Below are 13137 nucleotides of genomic sequence, written 5' to 3' on the forward strand. Positions count from 1 at the left end.
TAAGATTAAAAAATGCTTTAATACTGCTGGAGAAGTCTTTCAGTTCAGGAGCAAGCAATAGAATGTATAGAATGTTTACCTTATGACCAGATACAACCTCCCAAGAAAAACTGGATCCTGCAGGGCAGCTGGTCTTCACAGTTCCTACTGGGACTATAGTTGCAGGACGTCATCGACTTTTCTCTTTTTAAAGTAATTAAGTACAGGTAAAGGAACGCTTCTAGCAAAGACCTTAATAATCTCTTGATTATCAATGTCCATGGAGGCTTTTTAGTCCTTCCTTTGCTTCTGCGTTCTTGACCCTTGGCTGCTTTCACCTCTCCTAATTCTCCTGTCTTTCTGAATGGGCCATTCCAGTTTTCAATAGGTGACTTCTACTTCTTCCTGTCACCAGTGTTGGTGTTGCCTGTGGTTCTGTTGTGTGCATTTCTGATATATATAAACACTCTAGAAAGTCTTATTGACAGATTCCACAATTACTTAAACATTGTCAATTCCGGCCTAGATCGCTATGTTAAATTCTGGTCCCCATCTCCAACTTTATGGGCTTTTGTTTTTAGCTATACCAAAGCTCAAACTTGTTAAACTGAATGCATCATTTTCATTACTACCACAATTCCCTAATTCTCTGCCCTTCTAAAAGCTGTCTCCTCCTGCGGTATTTTCTGACTTTGTGAATGGCACTACTGTCTAGCAATTTAGGTCAAAACCATGACTAATATTAGATAGATACTTTCCTCTCCATCAAATCTTTTTCAATCCTGTTACCCTACCGCTACTGACTAGGCCTGAATAATGTCAATGCTTATATGATAAAGGCTGGATACCTTAACCTGGATTTCAAGCTTGTGGGCAAGAACAAATAAAACTAAGAAAAAAATGGGCTGTATAAAGGGTATTAAGTGCCGCTCTCTGTTGAACTGTTGGATGAAATTGGCTTTAATGATCCAGTGGAAGCCTTACAGTTGAACGCGTTCTGTTCTTTCAAAACTGCTAACCAAGTTTCATGTTTATTACCACTTGCTGCTGCTAGGAAAAAGTTAGGAACTACTATGTTTTACTCCTTTGATCTTTAAATAATAGCAGCAGCACAAATCCCAGGATTCTCAAAGCAGTTCCAACCACAACAAACCAAAAACTAAACTACAGAGAAATGGGAAACAGGTGTGTCCGGTTTAATAAAAAGGGAAAGGGTCATCAGGTGGCCACATCCTTTCCTTGTCATTCATATCCCCAACCTCCAGATCCTTTCTACTCTTGTAAGTTTGAATACAGTCAAGGTTAGTTGGGTCAAAAACTGATGTTGATTATGATTAAAAAGAGATACAAAACTCAGCACCTCCTTCATTAAAAATAAAGGTTGAGAAACTTGATAAGAAAAAAACTAAAATATTCTTATAGCTGCCTGGGGGAGATCTTAATCCTTTCACATAGACAGATATCCTCATATCCACAGGAGGCCATGTGGACTAAAACCAAACAGTCCATTACTCATTCCCTCTCCGGCTCTTCTTGTGGCTCTTCTTAGACCTGAAATGGCAACACATATAAATAATTATATTAAGAAGCTGGGCAGCCGGGCGCAGTGGCTCACACCTGTAATCCCAACACTTTGGGAGGCCAAGGTGTGCAGATCACCTGAGGTCAGGAATTTGAGACCAGCCTGGCCAACATAGTGAAACCCTGTCTCTACTAAAAATACAAAAATTAGCCAAGCATAGTGGCAGGCGCCTGTAATCCCAGCTACTCGGGAGGCTGGGGCAGGAGAACTGTTTGAACCTGGGAGGCGGAGGCTACAGTGAGCCAAGATTGGGCCACTGCACTCCAGCCTCAATGACAGAGTGAGACTCCGTCTCAAAAAAAAAAAAAAAAAGGACTCCTGAGAAAGACCTTGGTATGCTAACATTGATGGGGATGGAGCTGACACTCAATATTCATTAAACTGCTTGGTAGTTTTTTGGTTCAGAGCAACACTCGTGAGTCAGGCATTACTATCCAAATTTTGCCACTGAGGAAATGACCTCTCAGAGGTTAAGAGTGCACCCAACAGGCCAGGCACAGTGGCTCACGCCTGTAATCCCAACACTTTGGGAGACTGAGGTGGGTGGATCACAAGGTCAGATTGAGACCATCCTGGCTAAAATAGTGAAACCCTATCTCTACTTAAAATATAAAAAATTAGCCAGGCGTGGTGGCGGGCACCTGTAGTCCCAGCTACTCGGGAGGCTGAGGCAGGAGAATGGCATGAATCCAGGAGGTGGAGCTTGCAGTGAGCCAAGATTGTGCCACTGCACTCCAGCCTGGGTGACACAGCAAGACTCCATCTCAAAAAAAAAAAAAAAACAAAGGGGGTGCACCCAACAGTATATAGCACATGGGGGTTTCTAATAAAATCTTATCAAATGAAAGTGACTTGTCCCAGGTCACTCAACTGTCAAGTTTTAAAACTTGGGACTAAACCCCATGTTTTCTGAGCCCAAAGCTCATCCATTATCCAAAGGTGCAATCCTGTAAAGCAAAACAAACAAAACAGGTTATCTCGCTTGAACCCAAGAGGCAGAGGCTACAGTGACTGCAGTGAGCCAAGTTCACGCCACTGCACTCCAGCCTGGGAGACAAGCACAAAACTCAGTTTTCACAAAAAAGAAAAAAAAAGTTATCTAACCCCAGTAATTCTCAAAGCAATAGACCAATTTTGTCTTGTAATGTAGGAGAATTCCTAACATCCCCCAACAAAACAAGAAAATTTCAGGTCCAATTAGTTGTAATTGGGACTATTTCTGAATAAAGTTAAAATAGAAGTCAATTCATTACCTTTCGGGAGACTTTGAGTGGCTCCTGTGTCTGTGACTACGGTGATGACCTGGGGAAGAAAAGGCCATTGTATGAGATCCTACCCTTCTCTTATTAAACTGTCACTCTCACCTCCCCTAATACCTGCCATTGGCTTAGTATTATTATTTTTTTTGGCCTATGCAGCGGACACCTCTTAGTGGAAGCAACTCTGAATTAGTGGAGGAAGAGGGAGCAAAGAAAGGAGTAATGAAACCAGTTCAAATACATATACATTCAAGGGCTTCATGGCTAATTTCACAAACATCATATTGGGTTTTCACTATTATATTAGATCTTATTCCTATAATTTCAGATGAAAAAACTGAAGCCAACCTTATCACCAAAGCTTATAAGTGGCAGTCAAGCTGTGAACCTTAATTTTCAAATTCTATGTCCATCTCCTTTTCTGTTAGGCAGTACAGTCAGGCACTCCTGTACTGCAAGAGGCTTAACTGCTCCTTTTCCATTTCTTTGTTAAGACAACCTGTGGCAAAAGGCCCACATGCTCTACCTGGGGACTTGGAACGGGATCTGTGCCGCCGATCTCGGGATCTGCTGCGGTGACGTCTTGGACTCTTGCTCCGATGCCTTTCTCGGCGGGGGGAGGGGCTATTGAAAAAACTGGTCAGACTACCAGATCTGGTTAGCAATATACATACAACACCAATACTACCACTCCCTCCCCAAAGCTCTATCCTTCATCACAAACGACTGAAGGCCTACCTTCTCCTTTTGGGAGATCGACTCCGCCTATAACAAAGAGAGGAAGAAGAAAGCCTAGGTTGGTGCACTGGATATTGTAGATTGCAAAAATGGCCCCAGTCTTATCCTTCACCCTTCTCTGTATCACCCTTCTCTGTATCCATGTCTTTTGTCATGTAACTCTAGCACCCTCCCATTCTAACTTTAGGACTGGCCACGTGACTTGCTTTGGCTAATGGGATATTTGCAAATATGATAAAAGCAGATAGTGGAAAAACATTTGCATGACTGGATTTGTTTGCTCTTGAGTTCTGCCACTACCATGAGAATATACCCAACTTAGCCTGCTGGAGGATGACACAGAGAAATTTCCCCTGTCATCCAAGCTAAGGCAATTCCATACCAGCCAGTAGACAGCAGACAACAGAACAGGTACTTAAAAAACTGTCTATCCAAGCTCTGCTTAAATCACTGACTGCAGACTTGTGAACGAAACAAATGGTTATTGTTTTCTGCCAATGAGGTTTGACATGTGGCTGTTTTGTAGCAACAGATAACTAATATACTGGGCAAACATTCTCCATAGGCTGGCATTTTTCCTTCTCTAAAATCCAAACTTCTAGGCTACAGTGCTCAAAATCTCCTGGGAAAAGGCCAATGACTAGGGTTTACCTTCTGGGAGACCGGCTTCTACTCCTCCTGTAGCGCAGTGTGGGAGAGCGACGGGGCTTATCCAAGTCTCGGTAGCTTCTCCGGCGGTGATCAGGTGATGGCACTCTTTCCAACTGGAAACAAGATGATTGGGTCACTGAAAGGCACAGGCTTATAAAGAGCCATCTAGGAACACTAATTATACTTCACACCCCATCTTGTCCCAAAGTCCATCTCCAAGTGACTTTAAAGCACAGTAACCTGACTACAAAGAAGGAGGCACTTACCCTATTAACTAACAAAACCTATTATGAGCTATATAAGACAGCCAAAATAACTCAGAAGAAAAAGGGAACAGAAACAGACCGGTGTGTGTATATGTGTGTGTTTAGTTTATCTGCAGCCTGGGCAACATGGTGAAATCCCATCTCTACAAAACAAATACACAAATTAGCCAGGTGTGCTGTCACGCGTCTGTAGTTCCAGTTACTTGGGAGGCTGAGGAGGGAGAATTGCTTGAACCTGGGAGGCCGAGGATGCAGTGAGCCAAGATTGTGCCACTGCACCTCAGCCTGGGAAACAGAGCAAGACCCTATCTCAAAAAAAAAAAAGTTTGACTGCTTCCTGAAACAACTGGGCAGGCTTGGTTGTTTTCAACTTTTCAGCACTGTAACTAGTATTGAAAGAACATGCCTATATGGTTGACATTTTCCCCCTCCTAAACAAGGTTTATTCCTTAGGATAGGTGCAATTATGAAAAGTTTTCTTTCTTTCCAAGTATTTAACAGCTGCCACCATTTATTAGGCAATTATAATGTGCCAAAACTCTGCTAAGGGCTTTAAATTTATAATCTTATTTAATACTTTCAACAGACTTGAGGAAAAAAGTATCATTAACCTCACTTTACATAGGAAAAAATAAATTTAAGTAATTTGCCTAAGATTATACCACTAGTATATGGCAGAGGTGAGGTGCTTTTAATAAGGAAATATTGTTCTTGGTTAGAGTTAAAAAAAATTTTTTTTTGAGATGGAGTCTCAATTTCGCCCAGGCTAGAGCGCAGTGGTGCGATCTTGACTCACTGCAACCCCCGCTTCCCAGGTTCAAGTGATTCTCCTGCCTCAGCCTCCTGGGTAGCTGGGATTACAGGCACCTGCCACCACACCGGCTAATTTTTGTATTTTTAGTAGAGATGAGGTTTCACCACCATGTTGGCCAGGCTGGTCTTGAACTCCTGACCTCTGGTGATCCACCTGCCTTGGCCTCCCAAAGTGCTAGGATTACAGGCGTGAGCGACCACACCTGGCCAACAGAGTTAAAAATTAAAAGTATAAAAACAAAAAAAATTCCCATTTTCTATTACTCCCTCCCCTACAACCCTGAAAGTCTCAGGTGCCTGACCTTCTCATCCTCCTCTTCTTCCTCTTCACTGGACTCCACATCATCCATGTCCTCTTCCAGAGCGCTGACTCGAGGCTCCAGTTGCTCAGCTTCCTCTAATACATAGCGTTTCTACAGAGAACATAATGAGAGTTAGGGGTTGTTGTCATTTCCCCTATTTCTTGAAACCTCAACACTGGGCTTCAGGATTCCAAGGAGCAACAGCTGAGACAATTTCATTTCAAAGACAGTTCAAGCTTTTCATAACAAGTTTAATAGACCTGGAATCTATAAACTAAAGTTCTCCTATAAACATAAATACAAACCTGAAGAGAACATCTTCATTTTCTATTGGCTCTATTCCCTGTATCTTACACTCTAAAGTCATGGGAGTATCGATCAGTATAGGTAGAGCCTAGAACCCAAAGCAAGCGCTTCGTACACAGAGAAAATCCAAGGGCTAATAAGTTCATGGCTGATAGTTCCACCAGAAGAGGCCTAGCCCTAGAGTAGCACCAAATCTCCAGAAGACCCAGGATCTCGAGGTGAGATTCATGCATTTTGAAGTGGTTCCATTTTAATCTGGGATATGGCTTACCAATGTTTATTTGAGTGGCTAAACATCAGAGAGGCAAAGCTGATTTTAAAAATGCCAAATGGCTAAATGTAGTGGCATGTGCCTGTGGTCCCAGCTCCTTGGGAGACTGAGGTGGGAAGATCCCTTGAGCCCAGGAGTTTAAGACCAGCCTGGGCAACAGAGCAAGACATTGCTATGAGAATTGGGCCCTCAAAGTAGGTTTTCAAATTTACAATCTCATTCTTTCCGCTACATGCCCTACAGTGCCAATATAGAACAGGAGAGATGTATCACATTCATTTCCTGAAAAGATGTCTCATGGATAATCGTTTATCACTAGGAAAGGGAAGCAGGATGGTAAAGCCAAGTTTAAGGAATTAAGGGTTCAGTCTCTCGCCCTATCTTTATCTGTTTTATGTCCTGGCTTTTTACATGAAGACTAGTTTGAAAAAACTGTTCATGAAGTTAAAAAATCCCTACCCACTCTAGCTACAATACCCTTGATATAACATCCTGAATAAATTTTTTTTCATGATAGACGAGTAATGTGCTGATGTTGTAACAAGGTTTGAGGGAGGCACAACTCACACATGCACGTGAACTACGAAAGGATGGGGAAAAACAAAGTTTCCTTGTTTTAAACTATTCACTTTTAAAGCCCTACCCTTCAAATATTTTATCTATTTTCCTCTCACTCCCAATCCACTATCTTTCTCCCAGACAGGGAGACTGTTTATTAAGAGGACCCATAAGATCCACAGGCTTCAGTGTTTAAGCTGTGTGTATGTGTTTGTCTGCCTGTCTGTCTAGAAAGAGAAGGATGACTGTGGTAAGAGACTTTTATTTCTTACCTGTAGCCGGGGCAGAATGATATCACAGACTCTCTCACTGTGCAGTAGTTCATCAATAAACTCATCAACATGCATCAATTCAAACTCTGCAAGAAAAAGTCATTAGCTCAAACAACCTGGAAATAACAGATTTAGATGCCAAAAAGTAAAAGAAGTGTTAAAACCTCGTATCAGGACATCTATGTACTAGGCATCTTTAGAAGAGATTAAGGGATGAGTGAAGTCCCAATTAGGAGGAGACAAACACAAAAGCAAGCACAAACAGTCCTGAATTATGTAGGGGTGATCTTGAAGAGATCATATAATTCAAATATAATTTCTCATCTGAACCTGCAATGTTTCTAAATTTAGAACATGTATCTTATATGGCACATGGAGTAACAGCTTTTGAGAACTGGCCAGGAGTGGTGGCTCACGCCTGTAATCCCAGCACTTTGGGAGGCCAAGGCAGGTAGATCACTTGAGGTCAGGAGTTCAAGACAGGCCTGGCCAACATGGTGAAACCCCATCTCTACTAAAAATACAAAAATTAGCTGGGCATGGTGGTGGGCACCTATAATCCCAGCTACTCAAGAGGCTGAGGTAGGACAATTATTTGAGGCAGAGGCAGTGGAGGCAGAGGTTGCAGTCAACTAAGACCATACCACTATACTCCAGCCTGGGCAACAGAGCAAAACTCCGTCTCAAAAAAAAAAGAAATTATGCATATACATAAATTATATATGTAAAATGTATATATGTGTGTGTGTGTGTATATATATATACAGCTTTTGAGAACTTCCATGGTAAACATTACCTTACTTCTGGGGTTCTCGAACATGGACAATTTTGGGCACATGCCCATCCTCCTACTTAGAAGGAGATGTTACTTACATCTAGTGGGTAGAGGCTAGAGATACTGCTACTCATTCTACGATGCACAAGCCAATCCTCACACAAAAATTGTATGACGTAAAATGTCAATAGGTTGAGAAATTCTTAGTTTTACATAATAAAATAATAAATAACTCCATCATGGCCATGACCACATCCATCTTGTTCACCATGGCATTTACACCACATAGCACAGTATGTGACATGTCAATGGCACTTAATATATATGAATTCAATGAATGAATAAGTTTAAAGTATAATACTAAATTCTTTCTTTTTTAAGATGGAGTCTTACTCTGTTGCCCAGGCTGGAATACAGTGGCGCGATCTTGGCTCACTGCAACCTCCGCCTCCCAGTTCAAGCGCTTCTCCTGCCTCAACCTCCTGAGTAGCTGGGATTACAGGTGTGCACCACCACACCCTGCTAATTTTTGTAGTTTTAGTAGAGACAGGATTTCACCATATTGGCGAGGCTAGTCTCAAACTCCTGACCTCAAGTGATCTGCCCGCCTTGGCCTCCGAAAGTGCTGGGATTAGAGGTGTGAGACACCATGCTTGGCCCCAAATTCTTAACCTTCTACTGTTTAATGATACAGATAGGAGTGAAAGGTAAATGTTCCTATCTTCTGTTGTAACACCAAGCGAGAAAAGGCTTTGACTGCAATACCTGGAATCCCTCCTTAACACATTAAGTAATCTCTTTGTAGACGGTATAGAGCTGCCTCTCTTGGATATACTTATTTTTCAGTGGGATTCCTGTATAAAAATGAGTACACTTAAGTCTATATGCTGCAGTGTGAAGTACAGTGCTAGAGGAGAGGCCAGTAGAAAGAACTGTGAAGACATAAAATATGGAAAACTAACTTTGTCTGAGAGGGCTGGGGAAGGTTTTTATGGGGAAGCCATTCTGCAGCTAGATCTTTTGGGATGGAGCACATGTAAAGGGGGCATATGATGCAAGGCAGGGATTAACATAAGATGCACTTGGAAAGGGAGGCAGACAGAGGCAGGCTGGGTAAGGCCAACACGAAGCTAGTAGTCAGACTGAAAACTCCCATGAGGGACAAGGAAAAACTTGCATAAAGACAGTAACAATGTAGATGAAGAGGAGCATGCACACTGTCTATGACAATGCAGAGGTAGAAGTACTGGTGAAATAAAACTTGGCTTAAAAATGACAATCAGGAGACTTAGCACCATACTCACCCCCATTTCGGTTCTGGCTCTTGATTTTTCGATAGTCATTGTACAGAGGCTCCAAGTACTTATAGCAATCAATTGCAGTGCCTGTCAGCCTCATGTAAAGTGCCCCCAGCATGCGAACATACCTGATAGAGAGATGACAGTGAAACAACAGGCCATCCTAGAAGTTCCTAAGTTTTACAACTAGCTTTTCTCATGACAGTAGTGGATAAACATGTTCTTCTCTTTGGCAGGTAAGAAAGCTGCAATTGTGGAGGTAGAATGAAGCTGAAGAAAGACAGCTAAAATGTGGAGACCTGGGTTCAAGTTCCCATGCTACCATTTATGGCTATGGGAACATCATAAATATTGATCAACTTTCAAATATATCATCAGTAAAACTAGAATAAAACCTAATTACCTCACAGGATTACTCTAAGAATCAAACGAAATACCGAATTTTATTTTATTTACTTTTTTTTTTTTTTTTTTGAGATGGAGTCTCGCTCTGTCGCCCAGGCTGGAGTGCAGTGGCGCAATCTCGGCTCACTGCAAGCTCCGCCTCCCCGGTTTACGCCATTCTCCTGCCTCAGCCTCCCGAGTAGCTGGGACTACAGGCGCCCGCCATCTCGCCCGGCTAGTTTTTTGTATTTTTTTAGTAGAGACGGGGTTTCACCGTGTAGGGCAGGATGGTCTCGATCTCCTGACCTCGTGATCCACCGGTCTCGGCCTCCCAAAGTGCTGGGATTACAGGCTTGAGCCACCGCGCCCGGCCATTTATTTACTTATTTTTTAATCTGTTGCCCAGGCTGCAGTGCAGTGGCACGATCTCAGTTCACTGCAACCTCTGCCTCCCAGGATCAAGCAATTCTCCTGCTTCAGCCTCCTAGTAGCAAGGATTACAGGCACCCACCACCAAGCCCAGCTAATTTTTGTATTTTTATTTATTTATTTCTTGAGACAGAGTATTGCTCTGTTGCCCAGGCTGGAGTGCAGTGGCACAATCTCAACTCACTACAACTTCCACCTCCTGGGTTCAAGCGATTCTCCTCCCTCAGCCTCCCGAGTAGCTCGGATTACAGGTGTGTGCCACCGCACCCAGCCTAATTTTGGTATCTTTAGTAGGGACAGGTTTTGCCATGTTGGCCAGGCTAGTCTCAAACTCCTGACCTCAAGTGATCCACCTGCCTTGGCCTCCCAAAGTGCTGGGATTACAGGTGTGAGCCACGCCTGGCCAGATACTGAATTTTAAAATAGAAAGTAGAAGATATATTTAATAACAATACAAGAACAAGTACACATAAACATGACTGCTGGTTTTGGAAAAAAGTAAGTCATCTGGGTTCAAATTCTGACTCCATGATTTACTAATTCTGTGACACTACTGATCAAATCTGTGTTTTCTCAATCCTTGTAAAATGGAGATAATGCTACCGAATTTATGGCTTGGTATATAAACAAGAATGCATTTAAAGTACTAAGTACAGCATAGAGCACACAGTAAGTGCATAACAAAAGTTAGGTATTTTCTAGCTGTTAATGCTTTATAAGAGTCGTCCCTCTTCCCTTTTTCCTGTATCCAACTACTTAAATTTCCTCTTGGGTAACTACGAGGCATTTGAAACTCACAGTTTCTTTGTATAAGAAGCAGAATACTATACCAAAGAATATGAACTCTGAAGCCAGATTTGCCACTTACTAGCTGTTTGAACTTGGGCAAAATTACTTAATCTTTGTGCCTCAGTTTCCTCTCCTGTAGAATAGGGATTAAAAGTTTGGAAGGTTGTTGTGAAAGTGAAACGATTTATTATATGCAAAGCCCTTAGAGCATGGCACATAAGAAGCTATTACGTCTGTCTCCTATACTTGTCTGTGATTTCCTTGAGAATGGGTAATACAGTAATGAGAAGCTGACATTTTCTAGGTGTTTACCATGCAGCAAATGCTGTGTTCAGAGATCTGCATGCATTACCTTCTTTCACTCTTACATTATAGTCACCATTTTACAGATAAGCAAAGTTTAGAAAATTAAGTAACCCATCCAATGTCAGGTTAATGGGCAACAGAATCTGAATGTGAACCCAGATCTAACACCTCTTAACCACCACCTTTTGTTGTTTGATTTTCACCCCTGAGTGTCCAGTGCCTACCAATATATCAGGCACTCACTTTTGCTTAATATATATTTAGTGAATTTGTGAAATCCTTTTTCAGGGAAAAACTACCACCAAAACTGAGAAAGTAAAGTAGAAGATTAATACAATCAGAACAGATAAAATACAAACTTGGCCGGGTGTGGTGGCTCATGCCTGTATTCCCGGCGCTCTGGGAGGCCCAGTGGGGAGCGGATCACCTGAGGTCTGGAGTTCAAGACCAGCCTGGCCAACATGTTGAAACCCCATCCCTACTAAAAATACAAAATCTAGCCAGGCGTGGTGGCACATGCCTGTAATCCCAGCTACTCGGGAGACTGGGGCAGGAGAATCACTTGAACCCAGGAAATGGAGGTTGCAGTGAGCCGAGACTGCACCACTGCACTCCAGCCTGGGCAACACAGACAGACTCTGTGTCCAAAACAAAAAATAAACAAAAAAAAATACAAACTCAAGGACTCAAAAGCAAAAATCTGGAGTGGAACTCTGTAGAAATGAGATACATTGTGTACACCACTCTTAACCAAAGCCCAATTCTGAACTGCCAAAATTAAACCTCTTATATTAGCTAGTGAACACTGCACTCACTTGAAATCTTCATTTTTGATAAACTCTACAATGATATCCTTCTCGGGTTGAATTTGAAGCATCTTCAAGGTTAAACACAGAAAGGGTGTTGGTTTTATGTTGCCACCATAGACGCCACCCACAAACCTTAATTCCATGGCTTTATCGACTACAAGTTCAGCTAAAAAACAAAAACAATAGAGTGACATATTAGGGCTAAGCTCTTCCTAGTTGAAGTGGAGAGTTAGTTCAAGCTTTGGTTCTCCTAAATACACATCAACAGTGTAATATTAGGAGAACGAATGTGTATTAGTAACAGTAACGACAGCAGCTAATATACATTGAGAATGGATAATAAAATAGGTACCCTGCTAAACTTTTCATATTATCTCACCCTTTTTTAACAAGTCATGAAGAAAGTTCTAGCAATGTTCTTATTTCCAGGTAAGGAAAATGAGGGCTAAGAAAGGTAAAGTGACTTGCTCAAGGTTCACAGATTGCCACAGGACATGGATTTAAAGCCAGAATTCAAATCGGAAGATTACCTGGAAGACTTCTCTGAAGCACTGATATTTATAAATACTGGAACTGGCCCAGATCTAAGGATAGTAAGATCATGAATTTGGTTTCAGGCATATTAACGTTAGGTCCTTAAAGACCTTCAATAGATTGTGTCAAAGTGTTATACTCGGACCCCTGAGCTTAACACTGTTGCAACCCAGCCAGCTATCATTAAATATGGGATAACTCACAGAACCCAACTGAGACACCCTTCAAAATATGACCTTATCAGATTCATCTGTGTTCCCAATAGTCGACACAAGACGAGGCACTTAGCAGACACTCAAATTTTTCTGAAAGATCGACATACTCCGCTCCAGAACCACCCCCAGAGGCCAGTCACTAGTCCCACTGGCGCTCGGTCAGGAGAAATTGGCCACAAGGCTGCCGAGAGGGGCTCTGCGCGCTTTCGCTCACCCGTAAGCCCAAAGCACTCCTCTTTCCAGTACTTGGACTCATAGATTCGCGTTCGAATGATCTTCTCCACCAGATATTGAGGGTTAGTGCCGTGGATGCTGTGCGCATCTTTCACTGTACGGTTAGCCATTTTAGAATGCCTTCAATTCTATTTCCGTCGGATCCTTTAATGCGTCACATCCAGGTTCAGAAAATAACACCTAGGGGAATGGAGAGAGGTGGAAGAAGTTTCACTAAACAGCTTAGGCGACCATGTTGAAACCGGAAACACCTCAGCGTAAAGACCTTCCGCGCCCCGCGGCGCCGATCGAATCAATGATGGCGGCTGCATGTTAGCGGATGTACGTCATGCGCCCCTCTTAGGTGTACGTAGTGGGCGGGGCGAGC

General features: G+C 42.4%; 1 protein-coding gene and 1 pseudogene across 2 annotated transcripts; both read right to left on the minus strand.

Annotated features, from left to right (window-relative positions):
- PRPF38A (pre-mRNA processing factor 38A) lies at positions 1-13106 on the minus strand. Of its 2 annotated transcripts, XM_033226379.1 has the most exons (11): positions 12751-13079; positions 12318-12371; positions 11794-11953; positions 9077-9198; positions 6998-7083; positions 5591-5701; positions 4210-4322; positions 3559-3585; positions 3347-3444; positions 2815-2863; positions 1-1530 (listed from the first exon to the last, which is right to left on the minus strand). In XM_033226379.1, exons 3-11 carry the CDS (start codon positions 11928-11930, stop codon positions 1488-1490), a joined length of 786 nt encoding a protein of 261 aa, XP_033082270.1. In that variant the 5' UTR covers positions 11931-11953; positions 12318-12371; positions 12751-13079; the 3' UTR covers positions 1-1487. The 2 variants fall into 2 exon arrangements, with proteins under 2 accessions (XP_033082270.1, XP_033082269.1); XM_033226378.1 differs by lacking the exon at positions 12318-12371 and having other exon boundaries at positions 12751-13106.
- Positions 6679-6759, minus strand: LOC117094112 (annotated as a pseudogene).
- Positions 13107-13137: the final 31 nt, after the last annotated feature.

This window comes from Trachypithecus francoisi, unplaced genomic scaffold (genome assembly GCF_009764315.1).
Source record: "Trachypithecus francoisi isolate TF-2019V2 unplaced genomic scaffold, Tfra_2.0 Lachesis_group12, whole genome shotgun sequence".
Lineage (NCBI taxonomy): Eukaryota > Metazoa > Chordata > Mammalia > Primates > Cercopithecidae > Trachypithecus > Trachypithecus francoisi.

Excerpts from the sequence above, each read along its gene's own strand:
- PRPF38A (XM_033226378.1), bottom strand. The coding sequence starts at position 12,880 with ATGGCTAACCGTACAGTGAAAGATGCGCACAGCATCCACGGCACTAAC. Across the intron at positions 3,586-4,209 it reads AGAAGCCGGTCTCCCAGAAG|GCGGAGTCGATCTCCCAAAA; the intron begins GTAAACCCTAGT and ends TCTTTGTTATAG. Across the intron at positions 2,864-3,346 it reads ATCCCGTTCCAAGTCCCCAG|GTCATCACCGTAGTCACAGA; the intron begins GTAGAGCATGTG and ends TTTCTTCCCCAG.